The sequence below is a fragment of the Numenius arquata genome, chromosome 10 (assembly GCF_964106895.1).
Source record: "Numenius arquata chromosome 10, bNumArq3.hap1.1, whole genome shotgun sequence".
NCBI classification, from domain to species: domain Eukaryota; kingdom Metazoa; phylum Chordata; class Aves; order Charadriiformes; family Scolopacidae; genus Numenius; species Numenius arquata.
This window is the reverse complement of record NC_133585.1, coordinates 15,531,150-15,554,751: the sequence shown is the minus strand read 5'-3', so window position 1 is coordinate 15,554,751 and position 23,602 is coordinate 15,531,150. Positions and strand designations below refer to the sequence as shown.

General features: G+C 49.3%; 1 protein-coding gene across 2 annotated transcripts in view; it reads right to left on the bottom strand.

Annotated features, from left to right (window-relative positions):
* ARID5B (AT-rich interaction domain 5B) overlaps positions 1-17,975 on the bottom strand; it is a 119,998-nt gene extending 102,023 nt beyond the window's left edge. The window contains exons 1-3 of one of the 2 annotated variants that reach the window (XM_074154774.1): positions 17,947-17,975; positions 17,437-17,700; positions 4,561-4,786 (exon numbers count right to left, since the gene is read on the bottom strand). In XM_074154774.1, the coding sequence (XP_074010875.1) occupies positions 4,561-4,786; positions 17,437-17,700; positions 17,947-17,967 (511 nt within the window). In that variant the 5' untranslated portion in view covers positions 17,968-17,975. Of the gene's footprint in view, positions 1-4,560; positions 4,787-17,436; positions 17,734-17,946 lie in introns of those variants that run through there. The other variant, XM_074154773.1, reaches the window with a different exon arrangement.
* Positions 17,976-23,602: the final 5,627 nt, after the last annotated feature.

Genomic DNA, 23,602 nt, shown 5'->3' with positions numbered 1-23,602 from the left:
AGAAGGGTGCAGGCTGCCGGGCTGGGGCAGCAGCAGCTCCCACCTCCCCAGCCCGGCACAGGCACAGGGACCATTTGTTCCTCAGCTAAACCCAGCCTAACCCAAACCAACAGAGCCAGCGAGCACTAAATTCAGTCATTTTCCCCTCAGTCTCTTCTCTCAATTTCAGCTCTGACTCCTCTATCTTTTATTTCTTTTTCTAAAGACACATTTAGAGATGAAACCATTCATAACTGCCTATCCACAGACAGTTTGTGGCAGCATAATTGACAATGAGTCTGCTGCAAAAATGAAAATGCTGTTTTAATAACCTTGGCCTAAAATACATTCTGTTGTATGCCTCAAAGGGTTTCAATAAAAAGTCAACCTGTAGAGACATATTTTCTTGGCTTAAACAACAATCCAAAGCATATAAATGTAGTCCAACTATAATGACATATTTATAGGCCAATAAAGCTTACACTGCAGCTTTCATACTTCACTTAAAGGAAGTCTGTAAGAAGCAGTGTTATATAAAATAATTTGAATTTTTTTCGAACTATAGCCCAAGGAATACAAATATGCAACTTTGCCATATTTAACTGATAGTGTTTACATTGCTTAGTTGCTAAAAATTTTGTAAAACTAAATAATTCCTCATTTGGTGACTTCCCACTGGTTTACCAAATATGGGTACACACGTCCATTTATTACAAAGAAAAATCCCCTAAATAATTCTAAAGACAAAAATAAATAACTAGCGGCCTTAGTAGTGAATGATTTAATCAGACCAATTCTTCTGGAAAAACAGGTTCTCATGTTCATTATGAATAATACATTCCTAAGCAACTCTATTTTTATATGCTGCATTGTTGTTATTCTTTATTTTTCTCAACATTTGAAAGAAATATTCAGAAAGCTATAAATAGTCTTAAGACATAAACTGCTAGCATTCAGTATTGACATATTTGTAGAAAAGGACAGAATGTATAACATAAATACCTGAACAGGCAGAAAGAAATAATTCTTAAAAAATCATTTTTCAGGCTGAAATCTTGAAGCTCACACAAAAAAATGTGATTGCTAGATCTTTTATTTAATACAGTCCTAAGGAAAAGTTCTGCATAATTCACTAGTGATAAAAACAATGGCGTTTCACAGGAAAAAAAAAGCCAACAGTTCCTGCAGAAAAGAAAAGCAAAGAGAAAAGAAAAAGAGAAAAAAGACAAAAGAAAAAACAGGGAAAAAAGAAACAAGATGAAAAAAAGGTAAGAAAAAAAGAAAGAAAAAGAGAAGGAAAAAAAAAAAGGAGAAAACAAAAAAGGAGACAGCACTACCAAATCTGAATTAGGGTCAACTTTTAATTATAGCTGCATGTTTTTTCCAGATTGTGGATTAACCAGGTGTCGCCTTAGTTTTGACTGAGTGCTACAGAGCGTATGGTACAGGGTATATATACGCCGTATTCAGGGCATACAGGGCTCACATGAGGCCTCACTTTGCCCAGTTTAAAGCTGCCCTGCTCCCAACACCAACGTGTTCAATTAAGTGTGTGTGCCCAGTGCCACTTCCGTGGCTCTGTATCAGCCATGTTTTCATTTCATCCGGGTTATGTCACCCTTCACCACTCCTGGATATGGTGTGAAAACTGATTTTGTTTCTTCTGTAAAGTTTTTTTGAGCTCTTTGGTAGGGATATAATTTCCTATTACCTTCTACAGCTTGTTTCGAAAAACATCTAGTAGGAAAAATTTCTGAATCTACTCATTTTTATGGGATTTTTCTGTAATGGAAACGTGTCATTTCATAGGAAAAAAGGGGTCCAGGAGATCACCTTGTTTATCTAGGCCTTTTCAACACCTGGTCCAGCAACTTCCTCATCTATAGCCAGGGTTAAACGTGGGTTTCACTAGCAGACTCATGAATGGCCCACAAGACTAGCACAAGAAGGGGTTTGCTCCCCTCAGATCCAAGTTCTGCACAAAGCAGTCTGCCCCGACGCAGCCACCCCACTCTGTCCCATGGGGAGGCCCTCCACGAAACATCCCCATGGACACAGCACTGAGTACCCGATTATGAGAATGGTGTTGCGGTGGTGAGAAGTGGTGGATGTGCAGATCACCTCTCCATTTGGGCTAATTACCCTTGCTAACACAGCTGTGCCGATGCTCTCACCTGAGGGACGTTTGCATGACAGTGCACTGTGCTCCTTCACAGTTTACAACCCTGTTTTAAGAGAAAAAATACCCCATCCCATTGTGCTGGAGACCAACTGCAGCAGCTATTGCTAGTAAATCTTTGATCACTGCGGTTTAGCATTGCTTTGTTGGCAAGATGCTGAGTATTGGAAAAGGTCTGTGGGCACACGTCGTAACAGGCAGTAAACCTGCCATTTTGACAGCAAAGAAGATGCAACACAGGCAGCTCAAATCTCTGTGCCTTGGACGCTGCAACGTTGTGCGACTGCCTTTGTCTACAGCTGGGGAGATGGCAATTCCCAGAGCACAACGTCAACATTGACCAATCACTCAGAATGAGAGAAGTAAATTTTCTTTACCTGGTGGGCTTTAAACCTCCATCCCACAGTTAAGCCAACGAACAGACCTCACAAGTTGCCTACAGGAACAACCAAGTAGAGGCTGCTTCACAAGCAAGGAAGATCAACGTTCCGAGCTTTTCTCAGCTCTGGGAGGAAAAATATGCTTAAATTCTTGGGTCTTTCAAGTAGTGAAAAATCATCTTGCTACTAGATTTAAGAAATTCCCTTTATTGCCTTTCATAGGCTAGATCCATTGTTTGTATCAACATGCCTAATCAGCTACAGGTCTTCTTGAACTTTTGGTTTCACTCCTGCCAACCAGTCATGATGAAGAAAAAGGTGATCATAATCCAACATTAGTCAAAATACCCTTCTCTACTGCAAAAAAAAGACCCAACAATAAAGCCAGAGCCACCAACTGAAAATGAGTAACATCAGAATGTGGGTTATCAAAATTATACCATATAGTTTGCATTCCACAAGCGTTTTCAGTATAACCCCTACTTTCAAAGGCTTAACATGCAACTATAGGCTTTAGGCTTAAAGATAATTTTCTTTGGCTCCTAGGGTAGATAATAGCAATTTCATAACTTACCACAAGGGTTTTTTTGTTTGTTAAAAACAAAAACAAGAAAACACTAACACACAAAAGTTCTGTCTGAAAAACATTAAGATTCTTTCGACACAACAAACAAATGCAAATAAATGTAGTAAGTAAAGAAGATGCCAGGGAAATAGCAGAGAAAATTACTGCATGTAATTATGAACCAAAAGAAACCACACAGAAAAGCAAAGGAAAAGAGAAAGAATTGCAGGGGTTATTTTTTTTTTTCATGAAGATGTAATGAAAAATAAGATCAACTTCCAATTTTACTTCAGTCTTCCAACCTACATATCTAATGGTGAAACGCAAAATTGATAAAATCACTTCACCATTTGATAAGATCAGAAAAACAAGATGCAGAAGATAAATCCTCCAAGACAGAGCTTCAGCTTAGTGTAACTTGGCTTCGATGCCAACACAGTTGTGCCATTATAAAACCAAACTTGGCCCTGCATCTCCTGTTCACGTAGGTACAAAAGCATTTCCTCACATGCATCAGCTTTAGCTTTTGTCACTTTTCCACCCATTATGGCCTAATACGCTCTTCAAACTTGGAACTTCTGTTAAAAGCTTGGTACAACAGAGAAACGCCCCTGGAATGCATTTCAAAGTGCCGTCTCTGACAACTATTACGCATCCAAAGTCCTAATACCACAAACAGACACATTTACCTACAGGAGACCTGTCTCCCTCGGACCTTGGGCCCCCACCATGGATTTGAGAGGTGCAAGTATCTGCACACCAAAGCAGCCCCAGAGCCACAAGCCTGTCTGCAACTATCCAAAGTAGCAGAGCTACCATTAACCTCCCTGAAAATGGACAGGGAGAGAGCAGAGGTGTATCTGGAGAGAAGAGTGGGGCACTCGCAGAGACCTATGCTGTATAGTGACATAAAGCTCACAAGAAAATGCTACAGAAGGGCCATCTCCCTATCAAATGAGACACAAAGCTGACTCTATGGAGACAGGACAAGCACCAGAAGCAGGTGTTACAATGCTGTGCTTCCAGAAGACGGGACGTGGGAACTGAAAGGACTTTGCTCTCCCCTGCCTGTCAGAAGACGCCTTGGGAAGAGGTGTCAGGCTGCTCTGCCCGTGGTGCACAGCTCTGACCTGATCCCCAGGCCTGCAGAGACTCAGGGAAAGCCATTGACAATCCCTTGTGCATGCATTTCCAGGGTTTGAGCCTAGTGCTTGGGGACGTGTCTACAGAGCAGAAAGGTATCACAGAGCTGCCCCACACTAGTCTCAAAGGAGCCTGCGATGAGCTCACCACCACCACCACCCATCCCGCTCGGGTATCTCATCACCACACCTCCGCCCAGAGCACACAGACATACCTTGGGAATCTGTGACGGCTTGACAGGATCAGGCTCATCCGCCTTCGAATGACGCTCACCCACGGGCCCCTCCCCACGGGAGAAAGTAAAGGATACTCACCAAGGTCAGCCTTTTCCTTCAGGATGTCTTTGAAGTTCAAGCCGCTGTTGAGCGTGGATTGTCTGTATCTGGTCAAGGCCTCCTTCTGCCCATTCTTCCCCACATCCATGGGCTTGACCGGCTCAGCCCGGAAACCACACTTCCACTTGGAGAAATCGGACTGTGCCCATTTTGCCAAGTCCTCAAGCTTCACAGTGACTTTCTCTGAAACAGCGATAACTTCGTCCTGCAAGAAGCGGTCAAACGAGAATACGACACGTCATGCGGGGCTCCACGATGACCGATAAACCCGTAATGCCGTCCCCCCCAGCCTATTGGAAAAGCCCATCTTGATGTTGGCAGATTAATTTTTCTGTAATACAGAAAAGCTAGTACTTCATCTATTCCTCCTGCCACCTAAGTGGAAATATTAGTTCTTTACTGGAAACAAATACACATGATCTAAAGACAATTTCTAGGACCGGGGCAATGATCCTAAAAGGCATTTGAAATGCAGGTTGCCAAATCACATTCTGTATAACCCAAAGCCTTGAGGGAAAGTTTGTTTTTTAGGTGCAATTAGCTGCAAATGTAAAAATTCATGGCTGGATGACTAATGGTTATAGCTAGTCCTGAAATAAATGGACTAAGTAAATCTCAGATTCTTGGAACTCTGACTCACCAGAAAATTCCTGTGTTTATGGTACATTTTCCCTTGGCTTATACACAAATATTGAATTTAACTTTTGTCCTAAAAATTAAATAAAACTGTGATGTAATCCCCAAAGAAATACTACATAAATGTTATGTGCTTCCCACCAAAAGAAACTTGCACATTCTCATGTTTCTTAAAACCTTTTTCAAGATCAGAACTGTAATTTTTTTCCCTTCTTAAACATACATTCTAAGAAAAGCACTTAAACTTAGCTTAGCCTCCAGAACATACACTCGAATTAAACAGCTCTAATTGCTGAATTTTATCCTTCCAGGAAACAATCAACTCCTCTCAGTCATGATGAATAAGCAGAATGCTTTATAGCTGACTCCAGTGAGCAAGGGCTCAAGAAAGCCTCAAAAAATAAACAAACAAACATACACACATATATAGCAAGATACACTTCAGATTTTTTAGTTAAAACAGCAGAAATAATTTATGTTGTAATGAGAGCTGGCTGCACACCACATCTTGCACACCGCACATTTCTAGTGCTAAATAAGGTTACAGGTTCTTGGAATAAATAAACCAGAATCCAATTTTTCTCTCAAATAAACACAAGTATTTGTGAAAGGGAGAGAAATTCTTTGAGATATTAAACAAAGAGAAAAGCACAATTGATTCTCTCTGTGTGTTTTTTTTTTTCCACTGAACACATTCCTTGGGAAATAAAATACTGTTCGATAGGAAAAAAAAAAAGCTTTATTGTGATAAGTTACACACAATAGAAAACTTGAAGTATCTCTGATAAAAAAGCAGATCTGATATTCCACTCTCCCTTATATAATACAAAATCATTTTATAAGCAGACACCTTCATTACATTTAGTGCAATAACAAATATTTGGTCAGAAACAAATGGCATGCTTATATGCTAAGCAAGCTTGTAATAAAATCTTTTCCTTTATCACTGCACAGCCTAAGAGCTTCCACCGAACAACAAACAATAACAGTGATGTTTTAAATCTCTGTTTATGACAAACGTCAATACTTTGTAAACAAGCGTTGGATACTACAAAGTACAATTTCAATGGATGGTTTCACCCAATTTCATTACACCATCCACTCAAAATAAAAAAGCTGTAGTTGCTATGCATTTTATAGCTATTACACAGTGATTATTAAATGTCAGGATGGAAAAAAATATAAAATATAAATATCAGCCTGCCTGCAGACAGTCTCAGTAGTTTCTGGGTGAAGTCCTCTAATTTTAGGATGCTGACTACCATCCCTAGCTACTACAATTTCTAATATTCAACACTAGAGAAATCTATTTAGCAGCAGTTTTAATAAAATCCTGACTTGGAGATCAGACGTGTTTTTAGTTAAAATATTATTTTCCAAATAGCTCTCATGATCAAATGATTATGATTTCAATTACTAGTTTCTTCATATCCTTTCCAAGAACTGGTATGACTAATTTTGGCTGGCATACAAAGTAAGCTGAGCAGACAATTTATTAACCAAAAGAAAAGTACAATCACTATTACATCATCAATGAATAAACTTGTTTTCGAGAATACAACCTTCGCACACACGCACATGATGTGTACACAGGGGGGAAAAAAAAAAAAGGGGGGGGAAGAAAAAAAAAAGAAAAAGAAAAGAAACCCTACTGTAATAAGAGTGAAACGACATCAGTGCACTCGCTGCTAGGCCGAGCCTTGCAATGGCAGCACCTGCCTCATGGCTGCCAGGCCAAGAGGGCCCATCTCCCACCTGCAGCCCCACCGCTATCAGCCGCACCAAAAGAGCTGTTCCTAACATTAAAGACGCTGCCCTGGGGTTTTGGGGTTGCCCCAAAGGTGCAATTCTTTTAGCCAGAATACAGAAAAACTACCCTATATATTTCATGGCCTGCCTCGGGTCGCCCTGCCCTACACACACAGGGTAGGCCTGCTCTCTCTCACCGCTCTTTTTTTGAGCTCTTGCTCATTTTTGGCCCAATCCAGAGACAACTGGCCACATCCTCCCCGACTCCCCACACACCACAGCAGCCACAGGTGGGACCATGGTCCTCCTCTGAGCGTTATCAGCAACACTGATCCTGCCAGCGAGGGGATGCTTTACCCCTGGCACCTCATCATACAAACACTGTCGAACAGCAAAACATGGCCGGTAGCTTCAGCCCCTTCTTCCTGAGGAGCCCAAGCTATGGGGCAGTTTCCAGAGAGGCCAGCTTTCCCACACCTTGGCTAACACAAGAGGTCACTTTCCCCAATGCCACCCAAACAGAAGTCACCCAACTATTTCATCAGCCTTGGGATTTCAGTGTGCCTTGCCAAGCTTTCACACATCCCTGAGCAACTTTTCCAAGTTCTCGGGCCCAAACAATGAAACAATGAGTTGGGGGGTGTGTGTGTTCTTTTTTTTTTCTTTTTTTTTTTTTTCTGAGCAGCAGGTGACAAAAGGGTCCCTCTCCTTTTTTTGTTAAGCATAAACCATCTCGCAGCCCCGTGTCCCAACAAAAGTTGGCTCCTCCTCCAGCCGTAGGAGCCCCCATAGCCATTTGGCATCAACCACCGCGCACCTCCTGCCGCAGCCCTTCTAGAGAAACCCTTTCAACGAGATGACAAAGGAATACAGATGTTGAATAAATAAAAACCAGGTACACGGTGACATATGACTAACAAACCTTTAGAAGATTAAAGAAATCTGCTGTATAACCGTCATGTCATTCATAATTATATCTCTGTGTAAACATGAAAAACCACCCATGTTGCGTACAGTGCATATGTATATCTATACAAAAAATCAACTCATCGTGTATTAGCTATGCTCTGAAGTGATATGTTTATGAGGTCTCCATTGCATGGTTAAGTCTTTAATTGCAATTTTTTCCTGCTACAGTGAGATGAGGTTTGCAGGCGGAAATGGCCAACGCTGATTTCAGATCTGCTCAGAAACGAGACTGATCTCGGATGTGTCTTTTTGGATGCTGATCGACCAATGGCAGCCCTTTCCCCAGCCACAAAGTTGTCTAAATCGCGAAATAAGTACTGACTATAAAAAGAGGCACTTTTTCTTCTGTTTCTATAAAAGTGGGTATCCAGTCAGCCTATAATTTTAGTACATCTTACAAGGCTCCTGAGCAAAGTACGATACTTTCACCTATCAAGTAAGAAATGGGGAGATGCTTAAGAAAGATGGTGATATGAACCCTTCTCATCCGCCTCTTGTTTTTTTAAGAGCATATCAGATTTGCATTTTCAGAGAAGTCGTCCAGGGAGAAGGGGACAGTATCTTTTTGAGAGCTGTTACGCTTAAATATTATGTCACTGTTGTCTAAGCAACCATCACAGCCTCCTGAAAGCACAGAATGCTATATTGCCTGACTCAGCAGATGGTTGAAATACTTACATTCAGGGAAAGAGGTCAGGTAGTTAGAATAGTTTAAAGCAGATAATTATTTTTTCGAAGAAATATTAACTCTTACAAGGCAGGGAGTCACAGGGCAGCACAGGGAGGTCGTACATCTTGGTAGCACACCCGCATACAGTACGTCACAAGGCCTCACTCATTGCCAATAAGTAGGAAAGATTTATATTTTAGAGACGCTGAGGCAGCCTTAAAAGAATTACGGCAACTGAGATATCTCAAAATTCTGACGTGCTGAGACTGTTTTCACTCCAGTGCTTTCAGAGGTCATTTAAGGAATTCTGGAGGGCACGAGTGAGTCGAACACCTGCTTGGCTGTCTCCTAACATCAAATATGTGGCCTAGAGAGAAACAGGAGACATACTGTAAAAACTCTTGCCGATAATTACAGGAGACACCGTGTGTCATTTATCTGATCAGTATGATTTGCATTAGAAAACATCTTCAAGCCTTTTTACTGAAACCTTTAGCACAGTAGATAGCTGGGGATGCATATTTTACAACCCAGTACATTGCTGATGAAAACACATTCATCCGCAGGAGCAAAAAATACAGTATGACTCTTACAGACTGCATTCACCAAGGATAATAGAACTGCATATTTCATTTGGGCATAAAAGCCTCTATTATTCTGGGCTTCTTTTACATCCCATGTATTTTTTAGTTTTTTTGTGATTTAGGTGAAAAGGACCTTCCCATACCTTGCCCAACAACATAGTTCTCGCCCCAGGAATCCAGTTCTCTGCTCTAGATCTCTTTAAGGAGCAGACAGTTGTGTTGCAGAGGTGGAGAAAGGAAGAAGGGGGGTTATTTCCAATAAGCACCTCTCCCATAGAAATGCATTTACCAGGGTGTTTGAGGAGAGTACCATCACCCTTACTTGACAGCACAGTCAAACCAAGAGACCCTGTTAGCAGAATCTATAGTCCAGAGTTCTCTGTCACACAGATGCTACCAGGGCTTTGGGACACCAGTGGAAACCAGGTCATCTCAATTCAGCCCTAACCCACTTGCCAAAAGCCACTCAGGAACCTGAACCTGGGTCTCCAGAGTCATCTCCTACAAGCACCACTTCACCCAAGATTTCCTCCAGGGACCATATTCAGCCCTAAAGGGGCAGAGAACGTTTGCGCAGGACTGCTATGCTCTCAGAGGCTTTCTCCAAAGAAGGTCCCATCTCCCAGCCGGCTACTGTGGACTGGGGGTATATGTGTTGTTTTTTTGAAGGCCGCAGGACTACAGACTAGCTAAAAAACTGTGGCTGCATCATAGAAAAGGTCTGGCTCTGGGAAGTACCCTGCTCAGCCTCTCTGCAAGGCACATGAAGGACTCTCCCACCATCCACTCCCTCATTACATGTTGCTTTTCCAGTACAACCTTTCTAAGCAGGCTGCAGACCTGGGGATCAAGGGCACACCTCTGCCAGGTTGGAATTGCTGCTCCCGTTCTGCAGTTGGAATTACCAAGCGATGGGGAAGCCTCACAAGAGGCTCCAGCGCCTGGCACGGGCAGGGGCAGCTTTCTTTTCCCCTTTCCCTGCCCCAAGTGTCCCATTTTGTACCAATCTCCTCGTGCATCCCCTAGCCCAGGGCAGAGGGAGGTGTCCCGAAGGATGCTGGAGTGGGGCTGGCCACTGGGGTCTGGGCCTGCAATGCTCCCCAGAGCTGCCAGGGTGCAGGGACCTACAGAGACCACCACTCTTGAGAATGGAGGTACGCGCAGCCCAGGATTTCAGCTGGCACAGGGGGGAATTTTAAAAGAGGCCAAGGCAAAACCTTTCATCTCTTAATCCTTCGCTAATTACTTTAACGGGCTATAATGATCTTGTTAAATTCAGGTGACAGGTATTTCCCCAGCCTGCCGTGCTGTTTCCCCAGCCTAAGCACAGCCACACGTAGCTGTCTGAAACTCAGCCGATGGCAAACGCTACGTCCCGACGTGTTCACGCCACCTGCCGAGGTCCAAAACCCCCAAAGAAGAGACGGAGACAAGGGACACAGGTGAAGCACATTAAGTCCTATGGTATTTGCTATCCCTTGTATTAGCAAGCAGCTTTTTCGGCGTGACTCAGTATTTCCAAAGCAAGACATGCAAAATGTCCTGGGGCAGGGCAGCACCGCGTTTTTGTAGGAAGCCTTGTGGGATACTGGTACATCTGGGCCAGAAGTGGGGTGGAGATGGGAGCGCACGGAGGGGCGGCTGAGATGCAGCTGGACTTGAGAATTCTACTGTGAGCCTCCTCCTTTGCTTCTGGGGTGGCTTTTTTCTCCCTCCTCCCGCTCCCGAGCAGAGGTTCAAATTGAATTTATATCTGTCATTGCAGATAGAAGTTCTGACCAAAGAGAAAATAGGCTTCAGTCAAAATGTTTTCCCATCAGATAGCTCGCAGATCTTGAAGAGTTGTTTTAGTTTAGGCAAGCTGACAAGCAATTCATTCCTAATTTTGCCTACTACAGTTACAGTACGAAAAGCTTTCCTCGTAGATTACATAATTATATTTTTCTTAACAAGGAGTACATTGCATTAGCAGGTTTAAATTATGCAAGCTTATTCTTTTGTCTTTTGTTATATTGTGTTCTATTGTGCTGGTAAAACAATATGTGCTTTAATTAGCAAATATCTGTAAATAATTTACTTGCTTTTCATACAGCAGAACAATGGAGCCAATTTTCACATACATCCACTGAGCATGTCTAGGGGGGCTCTTGCCAGAACCTTCCATTGTTCAGTATCTGTATCAATCTGCCCACCATTAGCAGCTAACGTTCAACAACCCAGGAAGAAATTAAAGTTTTGGCCCCTGGGAGCAGCCCCAAGCCCCCCAGACCCGAGGCTAAGCCTTGCAAAGAAAGATTAAAATATCCAGAAAATGAAAACAAACTCTTTTATTATCTATAACCCTGGCACCTTCGCGTAGAAGCATGGACGCCTGCCAAGCATTAAGGTCATTGGATTAATGCCATAAAATGCCGATGTTCATCTGACCTTCTGACTGCATTTTAGCTACAAAATAAAAAGCTCAACTTGATACGACACTATGAATCACGCAAGCGTCTACTCTCTGCAGGGTTAACGCTGGGTGTGAACCCACACTGCACATGCACAAACACACATACACACACACAAAGAAAAAAGCTCTTAAATCAAGAGTGGATGACTGTTTGGAGACTTAAGGCATTGTTATTTTGAATGCGAATGAAAGGGCCAGAACAAGCATTGCAAGAATATTTCAATTATGTATTTCCCAGAACTACATCTCTGAGCAACTAATGCAAATACTGCTCCCACAGCAGTAGAACTTCTTCCCGAATAAAAGCATATAAGAGCTTGAATCAGAACATACTTTCTATATCATTCGCATGTTGTTTGAATATTATTAAAAATGCAAAATCTATGTATGCGTTACTCTCCTGAGCAATACAGTAATTATGATTAAGGGACAAGCAGCACAAAAAGAGCCAATTTATCTTACTTGTGCTTAGGAATACTATTGTGTAACTAAGCAACTAAAGACAAAATATAGTCTAATTAATTCACTCCTATGCTTATTTAAAAGACACAATTAGAACATTTTTATTTTCCAGCCTGCACAGTATCTCAACATGCTTGAGGGTGTACCATGTGAGGCCTATTATTCTCCAAAGACAAGAGTTTAATGTTTAGTGCCACTGATCAGACTGGGAACAGCAACTCTGGAGAGCAGTGGGTGTATTTTACAGTCTGTATGCGCTGGGAAGCGGAGGAAAATGGGGGAAGAAAAAAAAAGTAGAAAAAAAAGGGAATCTGCCTTAAGTGACCACATATGCCAGATTGCTGGCTAATGGCTAGCAACATGTGGCTTCTCTGAGTAATATCACTGCCCTCTCCTTCCTTTGCCAGCATATGCTACTGGTGGCGAAAGAGATAAAAATATACAGAGTGGATACGCAATTACCAAAACCATGATATTTTATGACAAATGCCATTTCTCTAACGCTGCTATTACAGTGCGCCTGATTTCCAAAGCTGAATTAATTTGAGCAAGTGTTCATTGGAGATTGATGCTATTAGCATGATTTTTAAAGCACCCTTTAATAATCATAATCTGCATGTTTGAAACGTGTTGTCATTACCAGTGTTGACAGATACAAGCGTAAGGCACACGCCGTGGAGACTAAAACAGGGTCGTTCTCATTTCAAATAAGAGCGTACAGATTCCTGTGTCTCTCAGAAAAATATATTTCTGCGCAAAAGGAGTAGCACGTTTTTCAAGGGGGGTGGCAATAAAGTGCTAGTGCTGTAAGACACCACGCTGGCTACCCTTACACACTGGGGTAGGACCTCCGCACATGGAGAACCCCTCAGAAACGAATGGGGCTTTTGAGGGATGCCGTGAGGATCTGTCCATTTGGGACAGAATAGACCTGCTGCATCCCTTAACTTCTTTCTGGAAGTATCTCTTTTGCAATTATAAATTACATACATTTATGGAGTGATGACTTTTTTTTTTTTTTTTTTCCCCCCAATTAGTCTGAAAATGCAAAATACTGCTAGGGAAATAATTACAGGAAACTATCTCTCTCCTCTCCTCTGTATGAGCAACGCTTACTCATGTAAATTACTTGCATGAGTAAGGATTATTTGCAAGGCGAAAAGCATTGCATCAGATCCCCAGTTTGGGAGAAGAGATGAAATCAACATGAGTTCGTAGTAAACTCGGCTGCTGCTGAATGAACCGAAGGCAGAGCCCCACCGACGGGGCCAGCCTCAGCGGAAGCGGCATTCGCCACCACACAGGGCAGCACGGGGGACGTCACACCAGGCAAAATAAAACAGTCACTTGTTTGGCGTTTTTTAGGACTTGCACACATCACACCAAACACCATCCCTGGATTTAACAAGCACCAGCTTCGATATATATTTTTAAGGTCAGTCTAATTAATGCCAACACCTTTAAAAACATGAAAATACAAGGCACTAACAAGCATTTTACTCTAGAACTGCTTCTGCAAAGGTCAGTCGTTCCACAGCCCCCACGCTACCCCTTGGAGCGGGGAGCAGTAAATGAGCCGGAGGACGATGCGGCCAGGACCCCGTGGGCTGCAGGGCTTGGGGGGCAGAGCCCACCTCACGCCTCGCTGAGTGCCCTGGGTCCAGGGTGCTGTGCGAGGGGACCGGGCAGGGGCTGTGCCAGCAGCCGGCCAGCATCTCCTCCTCACAGTCAGGCGCTGGAAAAGCTGGGGGGCTGCTTTCCACACGCGCCCCATGAAACAGTTTTGCGTGCGAGGGTGTGCTCCTACAGCTGTTCCCTCTGGACCACTGCAGCCCCGCCTGAGCATCCTCCTCCAAGCCCCACATGAGGCACCTGCTGTGGCAGAGGTCCTCCCCTCCCATAGGGGAGGTGACACGGGGTACCACGCTGGCCCAGGAGCGGCCGAGAAAACCAGGGCAAGGTGGTGCAAAACAGGCAGTAGACAGTGGCCCTCCCAGGAAGGGAGGACAGACACTTGTTCCCCACCGGAGGGAAGGCTGTTCCCACTCTCCGACCAGGGCTGGACAGGGAGGTCAGAGGCAGCACACCCGGGGCCCCTGTGCTTTCAAGGCAGTGACAAAGTTTTCAGTGAAGTAGATCAAAACTCTTCTAGCTCAACTAACAGCGTCCCCAAAGGCATCATGGCTCTCACAAAAAAACACCTCCGCTGCTCCTGCACAGCAAGACCACCGGTCTGAACCCAGCGCCGGAGCTGGTCCCCGCCTCCCCACACATGCTGCTCCAGGATGCGATAAGCATCGGAGCCAGGAACACTGGTACCTGCGGTGCACGACTGGCCCCATCCCACGTTTGCCATCCACCGAGACCCTACGGGAAGCAACCTCTGGCTGGCTTCTTGGGGGGAAGGAGAGCTTCTCCATGCCCACGGGGACAGTGAGCCTTAGGGGGAGGGAAGGGTACCTCGGCCAAAGCACACCTGGGCTTGAACCCGTCGCTGAGTCTGGGCCCCAGCACGTGGAAACATCCGGTTTTAGCAGCAGTCAGGGTTATATTTAAGTCTGGATGATGAATTCAGCTCGCTATAAAGAGACTTATATTTACACTTATCGCTGATTAGCTCAAACATTTGGCAATCAGATAAAATACGCCATCAGAAATTTCTAAGTGACAGAAGCATTACATACCTCCTCGCTTCCCCTCCCTCCTTGCAGCCACTAGCTGAATATTGTCATACTGTCGATGCTGCTATTACAGAAAAGAAGCAGCGAGCTGCTTCTATTAATCACGCTGCTAGCGCAGGTAGCTGCTAGCAACGACACCTAAAACCTCCGGTGGGCTCGATGGCAAGCCTGCCATTCGACCACTCACTCCCCTCGCCAACAATTTTATTGACAGCCAGTGCCCCTGTTGCCCTTTGCCTCGGACACCGCAGATTTGCGATACGTGTTTAAGCACCGGTTACTTCAGCCCCGCTCCCCGAATGCAAGACAAGGTGCTTTACCCCCTCGGCAGCCCCGTGCCACGGATAGGGTCTACCCTGACGGACGCCTCCGACTCCAGAGCTGCGTCTCCTCCCGCAGAAGGAGCCCAGCCCGGTGTTCGGAAGCCTCGCGACCCCAGAGGCGGGCGGCCCTGCCGCTGCTCTGGGGACAGATACGGATGTCGTTTACCCAAGGACCGGCGACGGGGTGGGGTGGGGGTGGGAGGGGGTGGTTAGGGGATGAGGATGAAGCCGGTTACCCCCACCCAGCCGGCGCCTCGCAAAGCGCCAGCCAGCACCCAGCCTTTTTGTCTGCCGTCCGCCTGCGCGTCCCCGAGCGGAATCCAGCTCCTTCCAAACTATTAAAAACCGACAATAATAAAAAAAAAAATAAAAAAATCAAAAATCAAAATCATTCCGATGTCTATAAACAAGTTAATGGAGTAAGTGAAAACAAAGTACATTTCTTAATGGGAGTGTTATGTTGCCCTCTCTAGGCCCTGGCTCTCAGTGCCGGTTTCTGTAGGCTCCCTGCCAGAGAAGTATCACTCAGAGCTGTTGCTGTTGCTGCTGCTGCTGCTGCTACTCTGCTAATGAATGACTAACTTAGGCCAGAGGGGAAATGACATCACCGGGGTGTAAAACACAACTGCATTAGGAAACTTTTTTACCTGCTTTACATTTGTCATAATTATTCTGCACAATACGACCGGCATTTGCATAATTTCAAGGCGTGCCATTATCTTAATTGAAAATTGTTTTCATATGGTTGAATAATGCAGAATGACATCAGTTAAAGCCCCAATGAAATGCACAAGTATAATCACACGGCTAATTAGTAGCGGTGTTTGCATGTAAAAATAAATAAAATTGTGCATATTATTAGGAAGGTACACGCAGCTGAGAACTCTCGTACCGGAGCAGCGTTTTACTCGTGATGGTAGGATTAATTTTCTCTGATGTTCCTACCACAGTAACATGAGCTGATCATTAAGGCGTATTAAAATGATTTGTGTCCCTTTCCCCGCCCCCCCCCCTTCCAAATATCTTTCATTTTACACACACACACACACGAGACACACGCAGGCACAGTTTTAAATAGTCACCACGGGCAATTTCAGAGCATCCATTGCTCACTGTCATCTCCCTGATTCTTAGGAAAAGGCTCCCTTATCTCAGTGGCACGCACAGAAAATTAAAGTGAAGAGGTGGCAGCGAGCGAAGGTGGCTCCGAAATGCGTTCCGACTGCGTACGCATGTGTACGGGCACACAGCAGCTACGTCGGCACCCACAGCCACGCGTGCCTCCGAAAACAGCCCCTGCGGACAGCCGCCCCCCCCTCGTACCTACACCTCCCCCCCCCCCCAAATCTCCAACAGAACTTCCCCCAAAACACCTCGTGTGTGTGTGTGTCCCCTCCAGCCCGGTTCCCGGCTCCTCTGGGGGACCCTCCCCATCCCCGCATCCCCCTCCGGCTCCCTCATCCTCCCCCCCCACTCCCCCGACCCCGCACCGTGCCCAAGCAATCAATTAGAAAAGCAAATAACGGGAGGGAGGGGGCTCGGGGGGGGGGACGGACGGGGGGTAGGAAGAGGGGACCGGCCCGCGGCGGGGAAGCGGGGGAGGGGGGGGACCGTCCGCAACCTGCGGGGCTCGGCGGCCCCATCCCGGGCGGTGCGGAGCGGTGCGGGGGGCGGGCGCGGAGCCCGGCGGGGCTGCGCGGGTCCCGGCGGTGGGTGCCGGCGCGCAGCGTGTTTGCACCGGCCGCACGGCGGCTCCGAAATACGCCCAGGCATATCTGCAAGTTATTTGAATGTATTATTCCCGTACCTGTCATTTATCACTTTATTCAACACGTCCCTGCCAGCTCAATAGCTTTTGATCTCCCTCAGCCTCCATTTCGTAATTTCCGCCCTCTTAAACATATCGAATACTAAAAAAAAGCCCCGAACAATATCGAAATCACCCCCGACGGGTTTTTTCCCCTCCGTTCTACGTGTTTTGGGTTTTGTTGGGTTTTTTTGTTGTTGTTGTTGTTAACGAAGCCAGAGAAGGGCAGGGCGAGCTCCGCACACACTCCCGCTGCCCGCCGGGCCGGGGGCGCCCCGCACCCCGACAACCCCCCCCACCCCCCCCCCCGCACAAGTTCCCGAGCAGCGCGCACCGGAGCGCCCCGACGGCGCGGCCCCTCCGCGCTGCCCCGCCACGCACGGCGCGGAGGGGGACGCGGATGGGGGGAAATTTTTTTTGGGGGGGGGGGGGAACACGGGAAGGGGGGAGAAGAGAAGAGATAGCCGAGCCCGGGCATGCAGGTGGGGACGGGGAAGGGGGTGCCGGCGCTGCGTTTACCACCTCGCCATGGTCACTGGTCCTGCCCTGGGGGGTGTCCTCGGGGAGAAAATAAAGTTTGGCGCTGGAGAGAAGTTGCCGGCTGGTGCGCTCCTCCCAGAGCAGCTGCAGCTCCGCGATGCAGGCGGGCTCCTCCGCCCGGCACCGCACGAAGAAGAAGTCGCCGAGGGCGAGGACCCGCGCCCGGCCGCCGCCGCCGCGGCGCTGGAAGCGGAACGCCCGGTAGAAGACGTAGGGGCCGTGCGAGCCGCACGGGGCGCCGACCCACTGCGGGGAACAACAACACGACGGCGGCGGCATCAGCGCCGGGGCTCCGCGCCGCGCCGCGCCGCGCAGGAGGAGGGAGGGGAGGGCGGGGAGGGGAGGGGAAGGGGAGGGGGGGGAAGGTTGGGGAGGGGGGGGGGGGCGGAGGTGTTGGGGGGGGGGGGGGGCGCGCAGCGAGCGCGGAGGCTCCGCGGGGGGCGTGGGCGGGGCGGGGCGCGCGGGGGTGCGCGCGGGGGGGGCGCGCGGTACCTGCAGTGCGCTGCGCTCCATCGCGGCTCCGGCGCGATTGAACTCAACATTCTCCCAAACTTGTTGGCGTGAATGGAGCCCGGCAGGTCCTGGCAGGGCGAAGCCGGACCCGCCGCCGCCGCTCCGCCGCCGCCAACCCTCCTCCTTCCCCCCCCCCCCCCCCCTTCGCCTCTCCCCGCCGCCGCGACGGCGGCACCGCCCCCGCCGCCCGCGGCGGCGACCACCCCCCCCCCCCCCCTTCCACCGACACACGCACCCACACACACACCCCCGGCGCGCCCCGCCGACGCCGGCGCCCGACGCCGGCCGCCCACCCCCCCCCCCGACACCCCCTTCGGCCCGGCAAAAATACTGCGGGGCGACGGCGGGGCCCGGAGGGGCGGCTCGGAGGCGGCGGGGGGGGCGGCGGGGTCCCCCGCGGCGCCTGGCGATTTTTTGGGGGCGGGCGGGCGCGCCGCTTATCTGACAGGACCTGCCCGTATATGTCTAATATATAAAGGACCATTTCCTGCGGCGCGAGGGGCGCTGCGCGGGCCGGCGCGCGCCCGGCCGCGCTCCCACCGCGGAGCAGAGCGGAACGGGGCAGCGGGGGCTGCACCCCTGGCACCCACCCCCCGGCCCCGGCGGCCCCCCGAGGGCGGGCGGCTCGTCCTGAATTTATTTATCGTTTTTTTTCCCGGGAGAAGGGGGGGGAAGTGGGTTATCGATTATATAAACACATCAATATTCATGCGCCGCCGCGCTGCGCGGAGGGACGCGGCTGGGCCAGGAAAAAAAACCCAACGGAATCAGGAGGGGGAGCGGGGCGGGGGTGGGCGCGCTCCCTCCGTGCCCGCGGAGCTGCGCGCAGCGGTACGTGCCGGCACCGCTCAGCTGCCACCGCGGGCGCGGAGGGGCGCGGGATGGCGGCAGGAGTGGGGGCGGTCTTTCACCTGCGCCCCCCCCACACACACCGGAGAGATCTGCGGGCGCTGCGCATCGCGCGGAGCTTCCGCGACCCCGCGCTAAAGCGGCAGCGTGGGGCGCCGGCAGGGAGGCGCAGCCGCGGACAGCCCCGGCGAGGGGGGGGGCACAGCCGGCTCCGCGGTTCCGCTCCTAGCACCGCACCCGCGCAGGGGCCGAGCGCGGAAAGTTTCCGCCGGGGCCCCGAGAGCTGCGGCTCCGCAGGCAGATGCCGCTGCGGCAGTGCGGGGTCCTCCGCGCCCGCGGAGCCCCCGCTCCCCTGGGCAGCGACGGGCGGGTCAGTTTGGGGGGGGAGGGTCTGCCCTTTCCACCCTGTTCCGCGCCAGCGCAGCTACCGGCGGCTTTGCGGGGCGGGGGGCAGCGGTGCGAAGCGGCTCCGCGGGGACGTGCACCCGCCTCCCCGCCCTCTTCCCCAGTATTGGCACTTTCTACCCCTTTTCTCTTTCTGGCTTTTTTTTCCCCCAAGCCCCCTCCGCGGACCCCGATCCCGGGGGTGGGGGTGCTGGGGGGACGGACAGACGGACACGGTGGAAGCCGCCCCGGCGGGGCAGGTCCGGCCCTGCCGCCGCGAAACGGCGGGGAAGGAAATAAATAAATAAGCAAGCGAGCAAATAAATAAATAAAAATCCTTAATAATGACGACAGCGGTGACGTCAGCACTGCGTGCATCACGACACAGCTCGGCGCGTCGGGCAGCAACAAGTGCGGGCGGCGGCGGCGCGGCCGGGGGAGGGCTGGGGGGGGAGGGGGGTGTCACGGGCACCCCTGCCCGGGGGCGGCCGCAGCCCCAGTGGGCCCCCCCCGTAGGGTGCGTTGGGTTACACTGGGCGCAGAAACCCGCTTTCCGGGTCGCACAAAACCCACCCGGATTGAGGTGCCGTGCACGTGGCCAACATGGCCCCGATAAGGGGGCGTGAGGGTCACCCCGCCATCAGCGGGGGGCGATTGCCGGCGACTGGGAACAAGGAGCCAACCCTGTGGGAGGCACGGGCAGAGGCTGGCTTGGCCCCGGCCGGGGGGCACGGAGCAGGTATGGGAAGGCGGGCAGGTGGGGGCTTCACCCCAACGTCCTTGGCACTCGCATCCAGCTGGGGGGCTGCTCCCCTGGGATGTTGGGTGCTACGTTTCTTCTGGATCTTCTGGAGGAAACACCAAATTCTCCCTTCCAATTTGTAAAAGGTTTCATCTTTCCCACCCTACGTCCTCCCAGGATGCCCCAAGTGTCTGTCCGGTCTGTGGCCCTGCAGCCCCTTGGAGGGGCTGGAAGGTGGAAGGAAGGAATCTTCAGCGCCAGGGAAGGGGAATTTGCTTCTCTCATGCCAGAGCCCAAGATGACTGGAGCTCAGGCTGTGGGAAAGCTGGTGCTCTCCTAGGGCTTCGGAGAGCAGGAGCGGCAGGGCGGGTGCTAGACAGCTGGGCTGGTACCAAGGCTCGGGCTTTCACCCGGCTCTGGTGGCTCATGTAAGCCTTGGATGGGCAAAGCCAGCAGAACAGCTCCGGAGGGTTGTGAAGAGCAGCTCTTTTGGCCACTGAAGTCGGGTGCTTCGTGCTCGGGAGCTCGGTCACCCCGGGGGGGGGGATGTTTTGCAGGGGCTGGGTAGGTGTGGGAGGTGACACAAGGAAGACCCACACTTGGGCACATCCCCAGAGAATGGGGAGTGGTGCTCCATTTCCCCCCCCCCGGTGAACTGCCGGCTGGAATGACTCGCATTTCTTCAGCAGTTCACCTTTGTTTTCACTGACCTTGGCATGTTTAATCAGCGTTATATTCTCATACAGATAAAACTGTCCTCAAACGATTGTTACAATATATTGGGCACAAAACAGGTTTGTATTTGTTTATTCATTTTCTTTATCTCGGGTAGGTAGGGCTGCTCCTTTCCCTCAATATATAATCAAGCAGCAAAGAGAACCTCCCGTTTCCATTTGTGCCCGAATGCCTGTGCTCCTGCCCCAGCAGCTGGGGCCTGGGCACTGCTGGCAACCTCTGCACTGGCCCTGAGCCCCTGCCCGCTGCACGCACCATCACTCACAGCTCTATTGCAGCGCCCCGTCCTTCCCTCCAAGCCACGGCACTACAGCTGCTATCGGTATATATGAGGTGGTGAGGCTGGATAACCATGCAAAGGCACGTTTTGGTCCTCTCAGCAGAGACTGCGTATCCGTGTTAGCACACTGGGAGGCAGGGATTATGCCCGATGGCCCAAACCAGCACTTGATGCATTTGAGCTCCTGCAGGACTCCATCTCACCTCCAGATTCTGGGGGAGCTTGACTCCACTGTCTGTCCTTGAGTTCACATCCTTAAGGGTTACATCTAAAGCCAAAATTCAGATGGTGGGATGAGCTGATGTTCACTTTAAGAGCCAGAATGTCTCAAAGGTCCCCTGAGTATGTAGGTCTCTTCTCACTAAGCTTTGATTATCTGAAGGTTTGGTGTCCAGTGTGAGCCCAGCTTCACGCCTGAGACAGCAGCAAAGGCAATTCCCAAGGGCCCGTCACCACTCGCAGGGGACACCCTGTCTCCTGCAGGTAGAGATTTGCTTTGCTAGAAGCAAAGATGCCCAGAGCTGTCAGAAGAGGACAAGGTGTGGGGGGGCCGTCTGCCCATCACCCCACAGGTCCCTTCCCTGCCATTCCCCCGTATCCGTGGAGCTGGGGAGGGGTCCCAGCACGGGGAAAAGGAGGGGTTCACTCTCCATCACCCTCCACCCCCCAGCCCATAGTGTCCCTTCAACCAGTGCTGCTGGCTGGTGGGACCATCAGCATCTGCTGAAGTTTCTAATATCAGTAGCACTTTGAATGGGACATCAGCAGAGGCAGTGGCAGCAGAGAAGAGGACATATTCCCAGCAGCAAGGGTATGCATTGTTCCTCATTGCTCTGACATCAATTGTATAGGAGCCCTCTCCCCCAGAAAACACTTTCTACTTCAAAATAATAATAATCAAAAACAATAAAATACACAGCTTGTTTATAGCAGAAATTGAAATTCCACATATAATCAAAAGTTGGATTTTGTCCTGCAGGCACTGGATGAGTTTCTTCGTATGAATATTTTGTATCTTTCTCTGGCCAAAAGAAATGTGCAAAATGTTGTAATGTTTCTGTGCTTTCCTTGGGACATTCCAGGCTTTTGCTTAAGCTTCTCATAAAAGGCTATTTTCAGTGCAGGGAGGGGAAAAAAAAAAAAAAAAAAAAAGCAAAGCAGCCTAGAGTATGGCGAGTCAATAAAGTAACGCAAAACCATAAAACACAGCAATGATAACAACAGAAGATCTGTAGATTACAAAGGAAATAAGATGGGGATCAGGCAGAGCAGTAGCTGGAAATGAACGCATAAAAGCCAAAATAAGACTGGTCCTAATAGACAGCCAAAGTTGAATCAAAAAGCATTTAAAGCCTTAATTTATTAAATAACTTCGTTTTCATGCCTTACAATTAAAAATAGTTGTGGTCAGGCATGTTGGGAGACAGGAAGCAGTTGGAGTCTTCAAGCCCGGTTTTATGCCTGGAAGGAAACCCAGCCTGACCCACTCTGCGAGCCGGGCTGTCCCGCGTGGGGCTGGCGAGCGGCGTGGCTTTGGGGTGCTTTACTTCACTTCCTCATTTTCTACTCTGAGCTCTTCTCTTCCAGGCTTTTAAGACACGGAGGGGTTTTACAGGGAGTGCTAAGGGTGGGAGACGGAGTGGCAGTGGAGCTGCCGGGGGGATGCCAGCCCCTGCTCCTGCTCGGTGCGTGGGGATGCAAAGCCCTCTGAAGTTGCCGGGAGGCCCCGTGGTCACTTCAGCAGGTTTTGGGATCAGTCTCTTGCTTCAGGAGCCCTATAGATCAGGCGTTCAAATCACCAGCTCAAAGCGGTAAAAAATACCAGAAGTCAGAGTGCTTTTCTTCCCTCCAAAAAATCCACCAGTCCCAATCAGCGACCTAACCGAGCACACACCCCACGTGAGATCAGCTTTCAAATCCCAGCCTTTAATTCATATGTGCATTTGGAATTATTTTTATCTACCTCGCGTTTCTTTTTGTCATCCTGGCATCATGTTTTTAAGCTCCCCTGTAGGACTGCTAGCAGCTCGCTTGGAACAAGCACCCCGCTGTCCTCGGGCTCCGGGAGCGGGCTGGTTAAGAAAAATAACCATCACTGAGTATCAAGAGATTTAACGGTAAAAAAGTGACTGTGGTAGGATGGATCACCTGCAAATGCAGAAACTAGTAGGGTGCCCAGATGGCCGCAGAGCATTACGAGCCCCGTAACGAGGGGTTCAGCCGTGGGATGGGAAGAGCCGGTGGTTCGGCAGCCCCAAAATGATTTGCTGAACTCTGGCGGTAGCAGCAAGCTGTGGCGGCTGCTACCTGCTGCCTGGAAAGCTGGTTTCATGTAGTGTCCCAGGGTGATGGGTCAGCTAAAACACAGCCCACGCGGTTTCTGCCTGATTGGTTGCTAACCAAGATACACTTTTCAGATGCTGTTAATTGACTCTGATGAATTTTGCTCCAGTGGGACCTATTACAGGCAAAAATACAAGTGACATCAGAGCCATAACTCATAAAAATCAAGTCCCTGAATTACATCTGAGAGCAATATAAAAATGCAAGTGGGATTTCAAATGGTATCAAATAACTTTCTGTCATACCTTATTAATACCACAGAGCTAATAGAAACAGCTATATTATCATCCTAATGTCATTAT